The 22,159-nt window shown below is 35.6% G+C and overlaps 2 protein-coding genes across 2 annotated transcripts in view; one reads left to right on the forward strand and one right to left on the reverse strand.

Moving 5' to 3' along the window:
* LOC130234008 (MAP/microtubule affinity-regulating kinase 4-like) lies at positions 1 to 3,522 on the reverse strand. The gene is given in 8 exon segments (XM_056464290.1): positions 1 to 153; positions 265 to 438; positions 551 to 929; positions 1,018 to 1,068; positions 1,165 to 1,259; positions 2,395 to 3,335; positions 3,337 to 3,357; positions 3,500 to 3,522. Coding segments are annotated over 8 exon segments (1,812 nt in total). The 3' UTR covers positions 1 to 25.
* A 12,365-nt stretch (positions 3,523 to 15,887) lies between these two features.
* Positions 15,888 to 22,159, forward strand: part of mthfr (methylenetetrahydrofolate reductase (NAD(P)H)) — a 40,682-nt gene continuing 34,410 nt past the window's right edge. Inside the window, exons 1-2 of the mRNA XM_056463100.1 lie at positions 15,888 to 15,979; positions 18,762 to 19,002. Of these exons, the coding sequence (XP_056319075.1) occupies positions 18,767 to 19,002 (236 nt within the window). The 5' untranslated portion in view covers positions 15,888 to 15,979; positions 18,762 to 18,766. The remainder of the gene's footprint in view (positions 15,980 to 18,761; positions 19,003 to 22,159) is intronic.

Here is a 22,159-nt window from a genome sequence, read left to right on the forward strand (position 1 = left end):
GTCCCTCTATACTGTTCTGATCTTCTTAATCGTTCCTTTTGTTGTTTGGCTTCAGGATCAAGACCTGGAACCAGTTCTGCAGGAGGATCTTTTCAAGAGGAATCCGCTTGGCTGGCTTACTTTGCAGACACGAGCAGATCAGATCTATGGCTTCTGTGAAGAAAGAAAGTAGAGATGTCAGGTTATTAGATTGCCACAAACTTTACGGTTGGTGTAAATGATCACATGTTTTAAGATCCTGTTTCATCATCCACATGCTCTCACCTTTGGATAGGTCGTCAGGCTCCCAGGTTCTTTTGACGATCTTGTGGAGCTCTTTTAGAGGCAAACGTCCACACAGGATGATGAACAACAGCACACCTATAGAATACACTGTTGCAGGCTTGGCGTGGAACCTTCCACACTTGAAAAACTCCGGAGGAGCATAAGCTCTTGTGCCTGGAAGAAAAAGCAAGAGCAGTTAGCTTTTATCATGTTAACAAAAACTGATGTGTTCTCATTGGCTTTGCCCAGAAGGCTCAATATAACTTGTCTTTGTTATAATACATACCACAGAATGTTGTGTACCCAAAGTCGCTCATTAGTCTTCCAGCACCAAAGTCTATGAGTTTGATTTGAAAGGTGTGGGGGTTGATGAGCAGGTTCTCCAGCTTGATGTCGCTGTGGTAGACGCCCCTTTCACAGCATGCGTTGGCAGCAGTGACCACCTGGTGCATCACCACTCGTGCTTTCGCTTCGCTGATTTTGTTCCCATGCCACGATATAAACTGGTGCAGGTCCACACATGATTTGGGACGCTCTAGCACCAGTACGTAGTAGTTTTGTGTCTCATACCAGTCCAGCAGCTGTATTACTTGAGGAACGTTAGGCCCTCTGCTCATCAAAATCATCAAACCGACCTCTTGTGGAACAGTCTTGTCAGATGGTGCCTGCAGGAGAGATAATAGACATATGATAGCGAGATTTGATTGAACTGAAGTGGAGACTATTTTAACAATTTTGTGAGTGTGTACTTACAATCTTGATCCTTTTCGATGATTTTTTCGTCTTCACATATTTGATTGCCACCTGTTGACCAAGAGAAAGCGACAGTTAATTCTCACGATCCAGTCATGTAACATTCAACAAATTTAAACTGGAAGAAAGCACAATGAAAGCACAAACCTTTCGGAAATCCGATACACGAGTCCCACTGTAGACCTCTCCAAACGTTCCATTGCCTATTAGATGACAGGTTTTGTATTTCTTATAGATGTGACCTGTAAATAAAACAAGGAAACAAACAATGAAGTACATTTATAGCATAAACCATCACAAGGCTGACTGAAGACTGCTTTAGAATAGCTCTATTTTAACAAACTACTGATGAGCTATTAGGCCTTACCAATATTTGATTACTGTGCTGAAGTATTATTTTGGAAGATTTGTACTCAATTACAGTTTAAACCGGCAACCCCTACTTTACCTTGAGTACATTCCTGAAGAAAGGATAAACAGTACTTTTACTCCTTAACATTTGGTTGTGTTTAAGCGTTTATAACACTTATCTTTATTTCTCTTACATTTTCTCTAGCTAGTACTGCACAATTCTGGAAAAAAAATTGATGTTGGGAAGTATTAATAACAATATTTCCAGCAATAAATCTCCCTAAGCTGTTTACTAGCTATTTTTTTGTAATCCTCATATTAATATAAACAGTAGAAGATATTATTCTGCTTTTATTTATATATATATATATATATATATATATATATATATATATATATATATATATATATTCACAGTGTATATTTGCTGTTGTCACTTTCTCACTCCAGTTATCACTATTCATTTTCGTCTCTGCTCTTAAGCTTAACTTTCTGCGATAAGGATATTGTAGATACACTGTTATTGTGATAACACGTTTTTGATGTATTGAGCAGTCCTGATCGTAGCCATATAATGGTAAATCGTCAGTTGAATGTTTTAGCTTGGCATGAATGAGTCAAGTTCAGTGGTCTAAATAAACTCAAATAGGCTACTAATACTTGCTGATATTATAAATCAGTGCTCTGATTCACAAAATAAATAAGATAAAGTAAACAAACACTGATAAGTTCATTCATACAAATATTTTAAGTGTAATTCTTGGAAATTAAACTCAACTTTATCTTTAAAACATCTAATTTCCCTCTTATAAATAACATCAAAGTAACACTACAACAAATTCGTAAATACATTTAAATACTTGATAATATGTCCACTTACACCCACTATCTGTACTTTAATTACACTTATTAAATGCAGTGGAGTAAGAAGTAGCCTGCATTATTTAGTTTTTGAATACTTTATAAAAATGCTAGTTGCAATGAAGTATTATGTACTTTGGGGGGGGAAACACTTAATAAACGGACCTGTCTTTCCATCCAAACTCAATGGGGTGTTCTCTTCTGTCTTCCAAAAAACGCTATCCGATGAGGAAGAGGTGCTTTCCTCGGACACACTGGAGTCCTCGCTGGAAGCGTTTTCCTCATCGTTGTGGTTGTCAGCGGTCAGCGAAGACGCACATGAGTGCCTACTGTGCACTGAAGCGCGGTCAGATTCGCTGATATCCGGGGTGCCAGGCGAAGACGCGCAAGAGTGCCAACTAAACACTGAAGCGCGGTCAGATTCGCTAACATCCGGGGTGCCAAGCGAAGACGCACAAGAGTGCCAGCTGTGCACTGAAGCGCGGTCAGATTCGCTGATATCCGGGGTGCCAGGCGAAGACGCGCAAGAGTGCCTACTATGCACTGAAGCGCGGTCAGATTCGCTGTTTCCCGCAGTGGTTAGAGAAGACACAGAAAAGTTCCAGCATTCAGTGTCGTCGTGCTGTTCAGTTTGTGTTGACGGGGTCTTCACAGGGGTCTGTGTAGACACGCGCCTGTTGACCCGCTCGTCATGAACTGTCCTCGGCGACACACACGCAGCTTCACCATCAGGGGATCTCTGAGTCTGTGGGCTGCTCAGCTGGCTCTGTTGGGCTCTGGTTGTCATTTTCTTGCATTTCCGAGAAAACCATTTCCAGAACCTCTTTAGTTTCTTCTCTGGTTTGTGTGGTGCTGGGCTTGGTAAAACATCAGCTCCAGTATAAATGTAAGAGATGAACGCGGCGTTGCTTGGTCCGGCTTCATCATCAGAACATCTCTGGGGCTCGAGGTCGCTCTCGTTTGTGCTCTGCTTCTGCTGGGTTTTCCCGGATTTCCGAGAAAAGGCCCAGTTACAGAACTGTTTTACTTTCTTTCTAACTCTTCCCATTGTTTTAGATTTCTTTCCAAAATCGAGAGAATCGTTATCAACTGTGAACTGAATATTTAATATCACAATCAACTAAAAAACTGAATAAATCAGATATAAAACGCAGATCTAGTGATAATAGTACAGTTCACTCGAGGAGTTGTGTCAGAATGTCATTCCACATAATTCCATTAGGCTACGATGGAACTTTCGAATGTTTGACGTAATGGCTCATTTGCATACAGCTCAGCGCAGAGCAGCACCATTCTAAAGAAGACCGAGATTGACAGAAAATGCAGATATTGGCTGTATTTTAAAGAGCTACATTAGCTATATTAAAGATTATTAAATTATTAAATAGTTGTAAACAGTTTGCTCTGATCAGCATCTTAAATAATAATAATTATGATACTTTAATATAAAATTGACCTCTCCCCCAAACTCCTAATGGTTCATACCATAATCGCGCATAGGAAAATGTAAACACATTTAAAGATGAACACTGAAAGAATTCAAAACTCTTTTTTTTAAATATGTTTGTATCTACATATAGCCTAAAAGTGAAGCCAACTTAGACTCATAGTGTGTATTTAAATAGATGCAAATGCTTGCACATGGAGTTTGTCTTTGAGAATAGCATCTTTGTTGAAATAGCCCATCAGAGATTATTCTATGAGGCAAAATTTGATCAATTTCTCTTAAACACTGAAAACTTAAATATGTTTCATTAATAAATGAGGTGCAATTGAATTCAGTATATGAATTTGGCTCAATGAGACATGCATATGTATTATATACACTAGTTAATAAAGTCTAACCGACTTATCTTAATTTCTGTATTGGTTTTGAATGAGTTTGAAATGTCCATATCCTTTAGTAAGCCTTCAGAACAGATTATTATATGGTCTCTGTCGCCATCTGATGGTTTAACATTTTAATATCAACTGTTAATCTTTATAAACATGCCACGTTTTTCTATATAAAGTATTAATTACTGCAATGGATATCAAATGACATTTACTGAACAATACCATTAAATAAACAACAATATAAAGATGTTAAATAAATCAATAAAAAACGAACAACGTTTTCATATTGCATTTATTATTAAGCTGTAAGGCTGCAAACTTATTTGCTCTTGAGCACATAACAGATAATTAGATATTATCATATATTGTATTATTATTCCTATTGTTAATATTATATAATATATAAATATTGCCTGCATATATACCCAAAATAAATTATATTTCACAGTTAACCACTTTACGGGCATCCATCAGACTCCTGGATACATTGTAACTGTATTCAATACAAATACTAATGTAACTACATTCTCATGTAAAAAAAAAAACAAAAGCATGCTGCAGTATTTGTCAAGTTACAGTGAGTTCAGTCTCCGCTTGGCACTTCACTCCCACAGGGGTAAAGAGGCTGATCAGTGTTGATACTAGTAGACTATAGTAGTGCTTTTAATCAGCTTCAACAAGAACCAGAAATAAGTGCTATGTATGTATATATATATATATATATATATATATATATATATATATATATATATATATATATATATATATATATATATATATATATATATATATATATATATATATATATATATATATATATGCACAGGTATAGTTTTAGAAAAAGCAATAAATTATAAATAATTATGAGTCAAGAATAAATAAATATATATAACTAAATCACCTTTCTTTTATAAGATACTTTACGGTATGATAATCTTGGATAAAATTATTGTGATTACTGCTCCAAAATAAGTTCTTTTTTAATATCTGGGTAAAAAACAACTTTTTTTTTGTCAAATAACCCAATTACACTTTATGCACTGTAAATTATTATTAAGCTATTGATTTGAAGTCTCAAAACAAATATTTTTAAATTATGTTTTATATGAAAATAACAGTTTTTACAATGCAAAGCAAACATGAAAGATTCTAAACACAGAACACACACACACACACACACACACACACGCACACACACACACACACACACACACACACACACACACACACATATATATATATATATATATATATATATATATATATATAATATATATATATATATATATAATAACAATATACATATATTTTGATTATTAGTGTTTTTAAACATCCCACTGTGAGTATTGATTTAAATAAAAAAGAAGACAAGATACTCAATGGCCTATGTGTAGAATCTTTTTTAATAGAATCGTTCATGTTTCCCTGTAACATTAATTTTGGGTGGGTTTCTATGCTAATTGATTATTGTTAATATTGTTGATGTTTGTTGCATTTTATGTAAATACACATGTATTATTTTCTTTCAACAGAAGCAGAATACTGAAATAGAAAGTGGCTGTAAGGAATCTGCTTAGTTGCATCCAAAGGCATGGTAGCACACGGAAATTCCAACATTCGGCACCTCAACGTTTACCAGTGCTTCCTTTGGGGTTGGCCAGGCTGTCAGTAGGCCAAACACAGTTCAACAAGAAATACAAAGGTAAATAATTGTGTACTTAGAAGCCCCCTTATTTTATTTCAGCTTGTAATCTTAATAATCATTATAATAAAATACTTACACTTCTTAGAATTCACAACTAGGAAATCTATACTTACAATTGGAGATAAACAATGCTACATACAATATTTTATACTGTAACTGTAGGACTATTACAAAATGCCCGCTATGAACTACACATAAATCTTACGTAGACTAGATATTATGTATTGTTTAAATAAAAATGTTAATGGTCTAAACAGCCGTGATGAAGGGGAATTGAACCACTAATTATTGTTGTTTTGGCTGAAGGTGCCCATAAAATTCATTCATTTTTCTTCTGCTTAGTCCCTTTATTCATCAGGGGTCGCCACAGTGGAATGAACCCCCAACTTATTCAGCATAGGTTTTACACAGAATGCCCGTCCAGCTGCAACCCATCACTGGGAAACGCCCATACACACTCATTCACACACATACACTACAGACAATTTAGCTTACCCAATTCACCTATATATACCACATGTCTTTGGACTGTGGGGGAACTGTCAGAGCAGCAGAAATTTGACTGTAACCTTCCCCAGCCTTGTGCCTTCAGACAATCCTTGGCTGTTTCTCAATTCCAAGAACGCAGAGAATGGACTTGCGTTCTTGTGGAGACCAGTCTTGCCAGGTGTCCTCGGAAGACGAACTCAGGAGACCGCGAGAACAGAGAATGCGTCCTGTGAGAAATGAGATGCTGCGTTCTTCCTCATGGTCACGTGACCTTCACGCATTTTTAATAGAAAATTATTTAAACATTACAGCATTCATACAACGATTTATTGTTTTTCCCCTTTTAAAAATATATACTATGCATGAAAACATTATAAATATACGATGCACAATATAATTAAAACAGATTTTAATGCGAATTTCAGCAAACAAACACCCTTGATGTGTTTATTCCTTTATTAAGATGTCCATGGTAATAATTACTTTCACCGTTTAATTTAGGGAAACTCCTAAGGTAAATAAGTTATATCTATGAACTAATAAATCTATATAAAATGCTGCGCTTCCCACCTCAAGTCGCAATGACTATTGGGACTTCTAGTGCGAGATCGGTGCTCAAGTCTGCATCGGTGCGTCCTCGATATCAAGAACACATCCGGGAAGTTTCACGCATCCTCTGTTCTTGCAGTCTTGAGTATTGGAACTGAACTTTGGCAGTTGATGATGACGTTGCACGAGAACACAAGGATACAAGATCGCTGAAGAACGCATATTGAGAAACAGCCCTTGTCTTCATGCTTTGTTTGTGCTTTGACATGCACTGTCAACCCTGGGACCTTATATAGACAGGTGTATGCCTTTTCAAATCATGTCCAATCAACTGAATTTACCACAAGTGAACCCCAAATAAGCGGCTGAAACATCTCAAGAATGATCAGTGGAAACAGAATGTACCTGAGCTCAATCTTCACGCCAAAGGTTGAATACTTATGCATGTGATTTTTTTGCAACAATTTTAAAAACTCTTTTTTCACATTGTCATTATGGGTTATTGTGTGTAGAATTTTGAGGAAATTAATTAATTTAATCCATTTTGGAATAAGGCTGTAACATAAAAAAAATGTGGAAAAAGTCAAGCGCTATGAATACTTTCCGGATGCACTGTAGGTGTAATTAATCAAGCAATAACGTTCCTTGAGAACCAATATTCAACAGAGGTTTATGTGAAAATGCCTACACTAAAGATGAAGATTAATAGTCAACTAATCACATTCTTAATAGATTCAGCAGCAGAGAGGTCAGTTATTAAATCATCAGCACTACAACCATTGCCTAAGATGAGAGGAAGACTCCTGTACTCAATTGGTGCAGCTGGACTATAAATAAAAGAACCATAGTGAGGTGAGCCATGATGAAAAACTGTTTAAATATATATGTTTTGTATACATAAAAGACATTACGTATTAAGTTTATTTATTACACTTTTCTCAAAAGGAGGAACAGTGTTACCAAATTGATGTTACCAATATGTAGTTACTTGTTTCTGTGCCTTCTAATATCCAGATAACCAAAGTACTTCAGGAGTATCCAAAGTTGCAATATTTAAAGTACAAATGAAATCAAAAGTCACCACATGATTTTGTTAGCATGTCTGTGCATGTCATTAAAAACTTATGTTTGAAATTGTAATCTAAAATCGAATCTGAAAATGAACTTCCTGTTTTGTTTTCAGTTTTCAAGAGTTCACACTTAGCTGATTATAAAGCGTGTTTGGCATGCTGTCCTGGGGAAGAGCCCTGAGCTCATAAGATCCTCAAGCCCGGGGCTCCCTCCCGTTTGCAGGGCGAGAGCGGAGTTTGAGCTCAGGTAGATTTCGAGAACTCCCTTGCTGTAGTAACTAATGAACAGATAGTGATTGCTTTTGAGATAACTACTTACTAGGAGCATGTCTATGGTGCCAATTTGGATTAGTCAATTAACTTAAGTTGCATGTTTTTGGACTGTGGGAAGAAACCGGGGAACCCGGGGGAAACCCATGTGAGCACGGGAAGAACGTGTAAACTCTGCACCGAAACGATGGCTGGCTTGGTAAGGACGAGAACCAGTGACGTTCTTGCTGCGAGGCAACAGTGCTAACCACTGGGCCACCGTGCCACCCATCAAGGAAAAGAGGAGGAATAGGGGTGGGAGGGGGGAATCTTCAAAACGAAGATGTCTGTTATGTGAAACTCAGGGTATTTATAGTGGCTTAGGAATCGTCTGATTGGTGAATCATAAATTTAGTAATACAGGACCAGCCGCAAGCAATCATAAGCATGTGATCCTCTCAAAATTAGTTTATAAATAAACTTCACTAAGATTCAGATGACATCTGTCTGAGGTATTGAGCGTGGCTAACTTAACCCCGCCCCTCAGTTTTGACAGCAAACACAAATGTTGAGGAGGAGGAGGAGTCCCTTTTCCAGATCTTTCTGATTGAAATGCCTACCTTACTACATACAATCAGCTCGCAGTAGAAAAACAAGCCACGTCCACTGTTTGCTCATTTAGTGTTTTGTTTCTCTAGGAACTGTGTCACAATACGCAGCTTCCGGTTCATGTGGACTTTAAGTCGTGATCGGCTGCTCCAAAAAGCCTCAGGTAAGTTTATGATATGCCTTTTCTCATGTTTGATACTGTTACCATTGTTGTTATTGTTTTTTTTACGTGTCTGTGTAAAAGGAGGCAGTGTTCTCAAGGCTACACAGCAAAAGTCTCAAAGACAATTGGAAGAATGTAATCTACATCATCCCCCTCTAAGAAGAAATCCATATTACCCCATTGCCCTGTGATGCACCTGAACTGAAAAACCTGGCCAAAAACGTCTGCATGACCTGTGGTGCATTAGTGCCATTACTGCTGCTGCCATGTGAAATTAATACTGTATTACTGTAAGTAATACTGACAAACATGACAGAAATTTAAATACAGCCATTCAGAAGCACAGAATAGTGCACTCACTGCACTCCAGTGAAATGGTAAGGTTTAAAATCTAATTAATACATATTAAACCTCTTTAATATTATTAAATGTAGACGCTGCGTCACTGATATGTGTTTGTTTGCACTGAGTCACAGTTCAAAGTTCAATTTTAAACGGTTTATTTTGTTTTATTCTTATGAATACAGTTAAGTTATAGTATAGAGCTATTCATAATAACATTCGTAATAACAACGTTTTATATTTTGTAATATGTTCACTCAGTTTACAAACTATCAGTAACTATCATTATCATATGCAGTGGAGTAAAATGCTCAATATTTTGTTTCGGAATGTTATAAACTTCCAGTGACGTATAATGTATTTCGGGATTAAAAAAAACCTTAATTAACTGACCTGTCTTTCCTTCCCAATTAAATGTGGTTTCCTCTTCTGTTTTCCAAAAAATGTTATCTGATGAGGAAGAGGTGCTTTCCTCAGACAGGCTGGAAGCGTTTTCCTCATCGTTGTGGTTTTCAGTGGTCAGCGAAGACGCACAAGAGTGATATTCATTCATTTTCTACCGCTTTTCCGGGGCCGGATCGTGGTTATTATTATATATAAAATAGAAAATGTAGGTCTTAGCTGTTTTTAACACATTTCTTCATTTAACAGCTTCTTTTCACGGTTTACAATATCTCATTCGTCAAACTCAGAGCTCAAATCACTCACAAACATGAATGATTTATTTATAATCAGAATTACGTGGGGAGGAGGTGTGGTATTTATTGCTTGATTTCACTGAAGGATGTCAATACAAGATGTTTGTTTGGTGGGGTGGGAGTCCTCTCTTTAAATAGTGTAAAATAGTTTGATCTGATCTGTATTAAATAATAAAACTACTACTAATAAAAATATGTTCACGTAAATTTGACCGCCATCGACCATAATGGTTCAATCCAATGCATGATGGCGCACAGCAAATAGTGTGATAAACACTGGAAGTGCTCTAAAGGCACATTTTCATTGTAAAATTGGTGTTTGTGACTACATATAGCCTAAAAGTAAAGTCAGAGTAGACTCATAGTGTGTATTTAAAATAAAAAATAATTTTAATTTAATTGTAATGCATTAATGTAAGCTGCTTTGAAACAACAGTTATTGTGAAAAGCGCCATATGAATAATTTTGAATTGAACTGAATGTACATGCCTATGCTGGTACATGGAAGCCTACTTCAATAACTCTCAAAAAAAAAAAGAAAGAAAAGAAAACACTATTACTATTTGACAACACTTTCACTAATGTTGTTATTGCTCTATATGGACTCAATTATTACGCATGATCCTTCCTTGTGAATAAAAAAAACAAATGTAAAATGAATGTGCAATGTATTTATGTATTATGGAACTATTGCAATCTTGAAAAAGTCAATGATTAGAAAAAACAAATTCATTTGTGTAATGTTACAGTTTGACAGCAGAAGTGTGCTATAAAAACAACTATGCTCGGTCTTATAAACCCTTTGCATATGAAACTACATTGTTGCCAGGTTCACATCTGCATTGTACCGTCAAAACAAAAAAGCCATTGCCAATTCAAAGACTTTAAAACTAGTATTCCAATTATTTCCTTCCATTAAAAAGAGTATTGTAATGTCTCAGTGATGACAAAACAGATGATTTTGCTCACAGAACAACATCATGAAGCCATCTACAGAGTTCTTCCTCTATTTTCACTAGATATAGTCTAGCTACATACAATAATACAATATACATAAGAGGAATTGACTGAGAATGTGATCTACCTTAATTTCTGTACTGGTTGGAAGTGTCCGTGTATTTTGGGAAATTCCTTCATTTAGAAATTCTCAGCCGTTTGAACTGATTTTTATACATTATTATATTATACATAGTATATTTTGTATATATATCACAAAAGGGTAATTACAAAATTGTGTAAGCACAAAATAATTCTCTTGCATTGCACAGCAAAAACCAGAAATTAATTGTATGGGTCCAAATTGAGGTTTGTTTAATCCCAAAAACCATTAGAATATTATGTAAAGATTGGGTTCCAGGAGGACATTTTCTACTGTAAATATATCAAAACTTTTTTTCTTTGGATTAGTAATGTGCATTCCAACCTCATTTGGACAACTTTAAAGCTGGTTTTCTTAATATTTAGATTTTTTGTTTGTTTGTTTGTTTGGTACAGCCTCAGATTCCAGATTGTCATATTCATTCATTTATTCATTCATTTTCTTGTCGGCTTAGTCCCTTAATTAATCTGGGGTTGCCACAGTGGAATGAACCACCAACTTATCCAGCATTTGTTTTACGCAGCAGATGCCCTTCCAGCCCCAACCCATCTCTGGGAAACATCCACACACACTCAGTCACACTCATACACTACAGCCAATTTAGCCTACCCAATTCACCTGCATGCCTTTGGACTGTGGGGGAAACCAGAGCACCTGGAGGAAACCCACGCGTACGCAGAACATGCAAACTCCACACAGAAACGCCAACTGACCCAGCCGAGGCTCGAACCAGCGACCTTCTTGCTGTGAGGCGACAGCACTACCTACTGCACCACTGCGTTGCCAGATTGTCATATATTTTGGCTAAATATTATCCTATCCTATCCTTTTCTGCTTTTCTGATTTTCCTGCTTACTGGAAATGGATTACTGTCCTGATACTGATTGTCTTTGCATGACATTCATGTATGACTGTATTAATAGCTGACAGTAGTTTGCAAGACACTGTGGTGTATCGTTTGATATGACAGTATTAATTACACGCAGCATTAATATTATACACACAGCTGTGTTTAAAGTTCAGATGGCACTGATGTTAAATGCTGCTGGTCAGTTCAGGTCTTTGTCCAGTAGAGGTCAGTCTGTCATGTTCATCAGAGGAGAGTTGATTGCCTTGTCTTGCATGTGTGGCTTAGCAAAAGAGCTGAAATAGTGAAGAGCATAATATCAGACACACTAAAACACACAAAACAAAAATAAAGGATTTTAACAGTCTTAAAAATGCGAAGAAAAGGTTGTATTTGAAATGCAAAATATTTGTAGTTACATTTAAATTGGTGGAAATCAAATGACAGCAACATCTAAAAGTATTTTAGATTAGAACATTTTAGATGGAAAAGTGAAGTTACAACTTTCATATTAATGTTTCATTGTTTTTTGATTACGCATGATTAGAAACTATAATTGCCAATTAATGTAGATGGAAATTATTAGATTCGACAGTTCATATTCACAAAATGAGGGGAAATACAAATACTGTACAAATATTATTTAACTTTAACTTTAGTATTATTTAACTTTAACTTCTAAATGTGAAAACTGTACTTAAAGATGTGGAACAGCATTTTAGTATTTGTATCGGTTTCAATGGATTAAACATCTACATTTTTTATTGACAAATATCTAAATAATAATATCATAGAAATCGCATTATATTATATTGAGTACTGTCTTGAATAAGTAATTTCAAACAAAGGATGTTTTCATATACGCCACAAGACCAAATAATATTATTTATTAAAATAACACTCCCGTAAATATTAGCTTGGATGATCCATGAGTGTTTTTCCCCCCTTTTTTTTCAGAATAATTCTCCTGGACATTATTTTTTTTTCAGTGTTGACCGTATGATTTGAGAATTCATCTTGTCACACCAACGGACAACGGACACACCAAGGACAACAACTAAATTATTACAAAAGGTTAGAACATGAACTGATGCACTCACTGACGTATACCTTCTCAAAATATTGTGGAAAACTGATGTTGTTGAAAATAAGGGAAAAATAATACAGGTCCCATAAGTTTGATGGATGTCAATGTGTGTTACATATCTTATTAAGCCAATTAAGTAACTAAATTTGAGGAAATGTTTTACAATTCACTTCTTAAAGCATATATATATATATATATATATATATATATATATATATATATATATATATATATATATATATATATATATATATATATATATATATATGAATATTTTTAAAGTAACCTTCCTGACCCTGGTTTTATTATCAGGTTAAATTATTAAACACCTTATTGTAATTAATTGCTAATTTAATTAATCTACTTATATTAATAATGTTAACAATTAATAGATAATGTTCCAGCAGACACATGCCAAATACCAGTGCGTTTTCTGTTTAAAATGAGTCTTAATTAACAATTGGTCTCGACTGAATTTAAAAAGAAAAAAAAAAATAATACAGTTACAGGGTCACAAACCAAAAATCATTGTATTACAGTTTAAAAACATTGTAAATAATATACACTCACTGGCCACTTTATTAGGTACACCTGCCCAACTGCTCGTTAACGCAGATTTCTAATCAGCCAATCACATGGCAGCAACTCAATGCATTTAGGCATGTAGACATGGTCAAGTCCATCTGCTGCAGTTCAAACCAAGCATCAGAATGGGAAAAAATTGTGATTTAAGTGACTTTGAACGTGGTATGGTTGATGGTGCCAGACGAGCTGGTCTAAGTATTTCAGAAACTGCTGATCTACTGGGATTTTCACGCACAACCATCTCTAGGATTTACAGAGAATGGTCTGAAAAAGAGAAAATATCCAGTGAGCGGCAGTTCTGTGGGCGCAAATGCCTTGTTGGTGCCAGAGGTCAGAGGAGAATGGCCAGACTGGTTCCAGCTGATAGAAAGGCAACAGTAACTCAAATAACCACTCCTTACAACCGAGATATGCAGAAGAGCATCTCTGAACACACAACACGTCCAACCTTGAGGCAGATGGGCTACAGCAGCAGAAGACCACACCGGGTCCACTCCTGTCAGTTAAGAACAGAAAACCGAGGCTACAATTCACACAGGCTCACCAAAATTGGACAATAGAAGATTGGAAAAACATTGCCTGGTCAGAAGAGTCTCGATTTCTGCTGTGACATTCGGATAGTAGGGTCAGAATTTGGCATCAACAACATGAAAGCATGGATCCATCTTTCCTTTTATCAACGGTTCAGGCTGCTGCTGGTGGTGTAATGGTGTGGATGATATTTTCTTAGCACACTTTGGGCTCATTAGTACTAATTGAGCATCGTGTCAACGCCACAGCCTACCTGAGTATTGTTGCTGAGAAGTTCATCCTTTTATGACCACAGTTAACCCATCTTCTGATGGCTACTTCCAGCAGGATAACGCGCCATGTCATAAAGCATGAATCATCACTGTACTTAAATGGCCTCCACAGTCACCAGATCTCAATCCAATAGAGCACCTTTGGGATGTGGTAGAGCGGTCGATTGGCATCATGGATGTGCAGCCGACAAATCTGTAGCAACTGCATGATGCTATCATGTCAATATGGAGCAAAATCTCTGAGGAATATTTCCAGTACCTTGTTGCATTTATGCAACAAAGGATTAAGGCATTTCTGAAGGCAAAAGGGGGGGTACTAGTAAGGTATACCTAATAAAGTGGCCGGTGAGTGTAAATATATCAAAGACTATAGAATACAAAAAAGGGGACTTTTGGGATATATATATATATATATATATATATATATATATATATATATATATATATATATATATATATATATATATATATATATGAAGAATTTAGATGCAAAAACCTTTAAATGCCATCTGAAATTTTCTTCTAAAATGAGCATTTTTATCAGGCCCCTGTGTGTAGATTTAGTAATATCAAATTTATGACACAGAATAAGCCATTTTTGTGGTCTTTAAAGTGAAATAACTTAACATAAACATAGGAGGCTGAGAAAAGTATAAATTTTCTATGAAAATTTTAGACGGCACTTCGAGGTTTTTGCATCTAAAACTCTTCAGGTCTATATAAATTTTTGAAGACGCCTTATTTTATATACCTTTTACTCAAAGTATTTCAAATTTTTGAAAAGAAGTGGTTTCTCATTTTGTTCAGAGCAAGACTTCAGAGAACAAATTAAGATTTGAAGATTTTATATTATTTATTTTGTGAGCTTACATTTTTTTAACGATTGTCATTTAAACTTCAATGAAGTGTTACAACACAACAGCAATAAAACAAATACATTACACTTTTAAATCTACATTACAGACATTTAAAATATGTACAAACAAAAATTACTTTGCATCAAATAAACAATAATAAGGGTAGGCGGTGGGCTATTTTGTGGATGTAACATTTTTTTAATTTATTAATTAAAGGCCACAACAAGAGGTGTTACATATTCAAGTAGCTCATTTAACTGTAGCTGACAGATTAAAAAAATAGACATTCACCTGAATTTACATGTTTTCAGTGCTTTTTTGATTTGTGATTGTTCTAAAAGATTTACATATAATTTAAAGTCATTTATAAAATGGGAGAAGTTTGGTTTAGTCAACGCATTTTTTCTTATCTATGCGGTATTTTCCTAATAACATAATTAAATCAAACATATATCGTGCTATAACAAATCAAGTTCTCATTATCAGAATAAAATAACATACAATAAAATAAACTTTACAGACTTACGTGAGCAACGTGAGTTGCGGTGTGTTTACATCATACGCCATGACAGACCCTGCAGCCAATAGGGTGACACTTTAGACAAGAGAAGGCGTGACTCGTGTATAATGGGTTTGGCTTATGAAAACACCACCTTCTTTGTCGTCCATGCTATCCGCACATGCTGTTTAGCCAGAGATCAAGCACAGCGCCTCCCTAGGACTGCAGTCTCCTTTCATAAGCTCTGGAGAATCTGGAAAAGGGTAAGGTAATTAAGGAAAGACGCCTTAATACTATTGAAAGGTCGTCATGACGGTTTCGCTTAGGGTAATTAAAGGGACCGGTGCTTTTTTTCGGACCTGTATGTTCCAGTGCAGTCTCCCTCAATCAATGGAAAATATGCGAATAGTTCCTAAAATGAGTTATCACGTCATATAAACCTATGTTTATTTTTTGCATTGATTGTCTGTATTAAAATTATATGCATTTTAAAGTAACTTCTTTTGAATTAAATGTCTTCCGTAATCGTCCAGTCAAATGAGACTCGTATGCATTTTGCTATTTATAATTTTGATCAGTGTTCGTGAACTAAAGCATTTGTTTTTGTGATAAACACGAGATCGGGAGCATTTACTATGGATTTGCATGCGATGTTTTGATATGACATGCCATAATGTTGTCATAACAGTACCAGTGAAATATTGTTTAAATGGTGTCATTAAAAAATTAGTCTTGATCTGGACTTCAATGTAGGAACCGTGGGGTGATTGTAACATCAGGGAGTAACGTTAATTGTATCACATTTTAGTTGTCAGTAGTAAACTTTGAATCAAAACATTTACATCATAATTATAATGTGTTTGCTTTATTGTAAAATATCACAAAAATCTGCAAATAAACTACAAGTTAAATCTGATTTGACAAAGATTCAAATGACACAGTTTGAGAGCACACATTTCTGTATCTCACTGTCTGACTTTTTCCATAGTTTAACTGACAGCTGGTAATGTGACGTCATCTCATCTGCAGTTTAATACGTATGTCTCTTCTGACAAGATTGGAGGTCTTAAATATTTGTTAACTTGTAGTTTTTCTCCATCCAAACTCTATATAAAACGCTCTAAATTTCATGAACAGCTTTTTTGGCAAGGAAAAAATGTTTCGTTCACAATTTCTCCCCGCACAAAGTAAAGCTATGAAACAACGAACGCATCTTAGTATAGAATAAATACATTTTTTATAAGAATTGGCATGAAAAAGATATTATCTTCGTGATTTACTTCATCCACAATGGAACTTCTGTTCATATGGTGATTTTATGGTTAAATATAATTTCCCTGTTATTCATAAAGAATTTCATACTGTGATTAAGGCCATACCTAATGGCCTTGCTCATGTAATGAAATGCCACTTGTCATTTGAAGTGATTGTTGTAAAAGAACCAAAGTTTTTAGTTGAAGACAAAATGCATTTACGACCTATAATGTAGTAATAAAAATATAAGAAACGTGTTACAGTGTAAGGAAAGAGTCACTCCGAGGTAAAAATTTCTTTGGAATTCTCTAATAGATAAAATTACTTGGAAAAAAGCTTGGCTCTTACCTTACAAATTCTGTGTTCCCAACAAAGTTAAAGAATTATTACAATTAAAAACTGTTACACAATATCTACCTCACAAATGAGATTGTATCTAAATTCGGTAATTGAAATTCAGATTGTGTCTTCTGTAACTAAAGCATCGAATTGATTGATCATCTTTAAATCAAATGCCCACGTTAGTGTGTTTTGGTCTGATTTATCCATCTATTTTTCATCAAAATGTAAGTTTAACATTGATTTTTCCATGTGTGACATAATTTGTTACTTTTCTCATGACATAACATGGAATTTCTAGGCAATTTATTTATTTTAATGGGTAAATATTATATTCACAAATCGAAATTTTCTTCACATGTTTGCTTTATAGAATGCAAAAACTTTAAAGCTCAATATCTCAAAATCATTTAGAACGCAGATAGAACCTTATAATTCTACGGTGACTATATATATATATATATACATACATACATACATACATACATGCATACATACATACAGTTGAAGTCAGGATTATTATATTTGACCTTAAAATGATTTTTAAAAAAAGGGATAAACTGCTTTTATTCTCGCCGAAATAAAACAAATAAGACTTTCTCCAGAAGAAAAGAATATTATAAGACATACTGTGAAAATGTCCTTGCTCTGTTAAACATAATTCGGGAAATATTTTTTTCAGTTTTTCCAGATTTTAAAGGTCCTGTAAAATTAAAATACTAAATTTTAGATGTTTCTTTCAGTCTGTTAGTTTTAAGGAAACATTTTAAACTTTTTCTGTTGATCATCAATTGCTGTCCAAAAAAAGCATAGTTTCTGCAGACTCGGTGCAGTTGCAATCTGAGCTGCATGCAATGCTTTTTAATGCCCACACTTAACCCCCTACCCCTCATAGTGATGTCAGTAGCTCCATTGAGTGCATTGTGTCTGACACTGAGATATGAGATGTGCAGTCTCAGCTTGCAAATCCATGTCTGCATCCAGATACAATTGTAGTTTCTACATGGAGTGTTGCGTTTGTGTATATGACAGAGAGACCTCTGTGCGCTTACTTATCTTGATAAGTCTGAAAAAAATCAAAGCATCTGAGCTCTTTTAGAACATCGCAAACGTAGTAAATGTATTTATGCACACACACTATAATCTGCTGTTTTACTCCATATAAAAACCAGAAACGTTTTTTGCGCATGCCTATAATGGTGCCAACTGATAATCAACAGTAAAAATGACACATTTACCTCTTCCCAACAGGGAAAACCACCAACAATCAAGTATACATGATTAAATGGTGTCATGGCTTTGCAATCAAAAAATGTCATTATAATAGAAGTCAATGGGGCAAAAACAGCCCAAAACATAACGAAAGGGTAGTACGTTTGAAGAGTATGCAAGATTAGATGTAATCCTGTTATTAAATGTTTTTTTTGGGCCAATGTTCATTCTTGGGTGCAGGAAATATGGTAAACCAAAGAGCTGACGTGGGTTGGCAGTCTAAGAGTGACTCCAGCGGGGCCAGTAACAGCGGAGAGAGCTCCAGAGAGAGCTCCAGATGCTCCACCCCGGTACTGGACGCTGATCGCACCGACCGGCTACGGGACAAGATGAAACGACGAATCGAGTCAGGGGACCACTGGTTCTCATTAGAGTTCTTCCCACCTCGCACATCGTCTGGAGCTGTCAACCTTATCTCTAGGTAGGAAAGAAAAAAATGATATAATCTGTATTTTATGTGAATCTCATAAAAACATTGGAGAATGTTTTATAATATGATTTCCGAGATTTATTTGTGCTTTTAAAATGTAATAATTATTTAACTTATGGCCTGTTTCCACTGAGTGGTACGGTTCGGTTCGGTACGCCTTTTATGGCCGTTTCCACTGTCAAAAGCCGTACCGAACGGAACCGTACTGTACCACTTTTTCTGCACCCTTTCAAAAGGGTACGAAACACGAGAAAGGGTACCAAAAGGCGGAGCTAGACGCGCAGCTGAATGCTATTGGTTTACAGAGATTCATCACTTGCTTGCGCAACAAGCCAGAATGAAAACAAAAAACCCGCCATGTTTAAAATACACAGCGAGAGATTACAGCGGAATTATATATACATATAATAACGAGCCATGGTCGATCCGGGCTCAAACAAACCTTGTCGTCGTCTTGATAAACAGCCACAAAGCCATGGAATAGAGCAGAATCTACCATGTGCCTCGTAGTTTTTTACGAGGCAGTCTGAAGTGCGAGCGGTTTCGCTTTCTTCCTTGAGTTCGCTGCGCGTCTATATCTGAAATAACAAACTCCTTGAGCTGATGATAATAACCTGCGCTTGATTATTGAAGTGCTTTTGAAACCCGATCCTGTTAGAAGCTGACAAACGCGAGAAAAAGCAAAGGAGAAGTTGGAAAAAAGGAGCACATTATTTTTCAGCAGACATGAACAAAATGCCATGTTTAACTATTATCTTCACCTTTTGGACTAATATGAACTGGGAATGGTGGAATTACTGTCTAACAGAGGTTACATGTGCTGCTGAAGATTACAGACACAGATAAGAGACTGTGGGCTATATTTTGTGTTGTTTTTTAATCTAAATACGGACGAAATGTCTGCTATATGTAGTTCTTCTGTAGTGGGTACCATCGGAGACTGTAAAGGGCTGTATGTGTTTATATATGTTCATTTATTTATTTATTTAATATAATTACAGACGTTACAGTAGGCTGTTTCACACTGTCATTGATCTGCAGTTATAATCAACTCATGTTCATTGAAAAGTTAGTAATAAACATTTCTACACAAGTATTTATGTGTATGAAGCCTCTGTTTTGTGAGAAGTGCTTCTCATATGATATGTGAGCGACTTGTACAGCTTTATTGTAGACATTTCCTCAAGCTAGAATGACGTCGACTAAATCTTTCTGTCATACACCACGCCCATCAAAAGGGTACACTTGATAGTGGAAACGCAAGCCTGATAAAGGTGACCAGTACCGACCCAAACCGTACCAGTCAGTGGAAACGAGCCATTAAATGATTAATTTAAAAAATATATTTTTTTATAATAATGTTGCTTTCATTTATTAGTTTATTACAGATGAACATTGTACATTTATTTTTTTTATAGCTGCCTTTGCTCATGTTTATCATGTGTGAAAATAATTCATAAATTGACATTTATATGTGGGTTGTTGTTGATATGATGTTGCAATTTTTACTCACACTTGACAAAAATAAATTTATAATCAGTATTAGTTTGTAGTAAATGCTTACACATTTCTTTGTATTCCATTGACCTCTTGTGAAACTGCTGTGATGTGACTGTCTCAAACATTGTTCATAAGTTCATAAACTCATACAAGTCAAAAAGAAAATCCTAAAATCGTCGATGAATACCTCTAATGGCTGTTTTAGTAAATCACAATCATTTTTTTCATCCATATATTTCGAAAAAGCAGGAACTGGATTCATTTAGTCTCCAAAAACCATGTCCTCTGGTGTGACACTGTATGCTAATTATAAATCGGCAAATCAATGGAAAACTCTAATTAGTTGAAGGACACCATTAAAGCTCATGTGACTGAAGCCCATGAAGTGAACTTGGCCCCGTATACACTAATACTTTTTCATTTTAAAACGCCGTGTTAGAATGAAAACGATCCACGTCCACACTGGCGTTTCACCTAGTGTATCTGAACAGCTCTCTGTCCACACTATACTGCTGAAAACACACATCATGTGACCACACACACACTCTGGCATTCGCTGCAGCGTATTCGCACATCTGAGCTCCAGGCAGTCAGCGGGTGCTTTGAGTATACCTCTCCGGGTGAGAGCAGCGCAGGTCGGATAGTTCACTAAGGATCTTCCGCTGGATCTCATCTCACTATAGTTGTTAAATGTGATATTTAATTCATCTGGTCTCTATCTTATGACTCTTGGTCTTTTGAATCTATTACTTGTTCTCAGGTAACGCGTTTTGGCTGAGCGCAAAGTTAATATGTTAATTTATGTAAACACGTATACAGATTATGCACATCTGACTGATTGCTTGCCTTTATTTCCTATATTGTAAAAACGTATTGTACGTTATACTTTTATAATGACCATTATTGATTATTGAAAGGAGGCAGTAATGTCTTAGGCTCCATCTTGTTATAAATATGCCTACAGTGAAGATGACGGTCATATAAATATGTAGCTACATGACACCTTAACATTTTTAGTGTCTGTTAAGTTAATTTCAAAAGGAAAATAGGCAGTTCCTTGTATCATATTTCCATTTTATTGTTAAGAGTGTGATGCGAATGATGTTATAAAGTACATTGTTTGAAGAAGTACTCTATCGGAACTTTGTGCGCTTGATATTGAGGAAAAGTCCCTAATCAGATGCCTCCGTTTTCAGATGTCTTTGTTTTCCCCCATCCACAATGACACGGAGCAGCAGCGTATTAAAACGAATATGGCCTCTTCAGCGTTTTAAAAAGCTCAATTTTTCAGTGCTCGAAAACTCCGGGGTAGTGTGGGCAGAAGGTGTACCCCTAGCAAAATGTATGCATTTTAAAACTAAAATGTATTAGTGTAAACAGGGCCTTTGTCTCAGAAATGGTTTACATATTTACATTGTTTGGAACCAGAATAAAATTGTTCCGTTTTGTTGTCCTTTGATGTGACATCCCATTTATTGAAAATATCATGGAGGAAAACAAATATTAATATTTTCATATAAAATCAATAGCACTATATGAAGATAAATGTCCCTCAATGAAGATAAATCGCACTCATGCTCTTTGGATATTATTAGGAGTTGTTTTTCTTAATATTTGCTATGTCACACCATTGGATGTATTTAACATT

Source organism: Danio aesculapii, chromosome 8, assembly GCF_903798145.1.
Source record: "Danio aesculapii chromosome 8, fDanAes4.1, whole genome shotgun sequence".
Taxonomy (NCBI): Eukaryota; Metazoa; Chordata; class Actinopteri; order Cypriniformes; family Danionidae; genus Danio; species Danio aesculapii.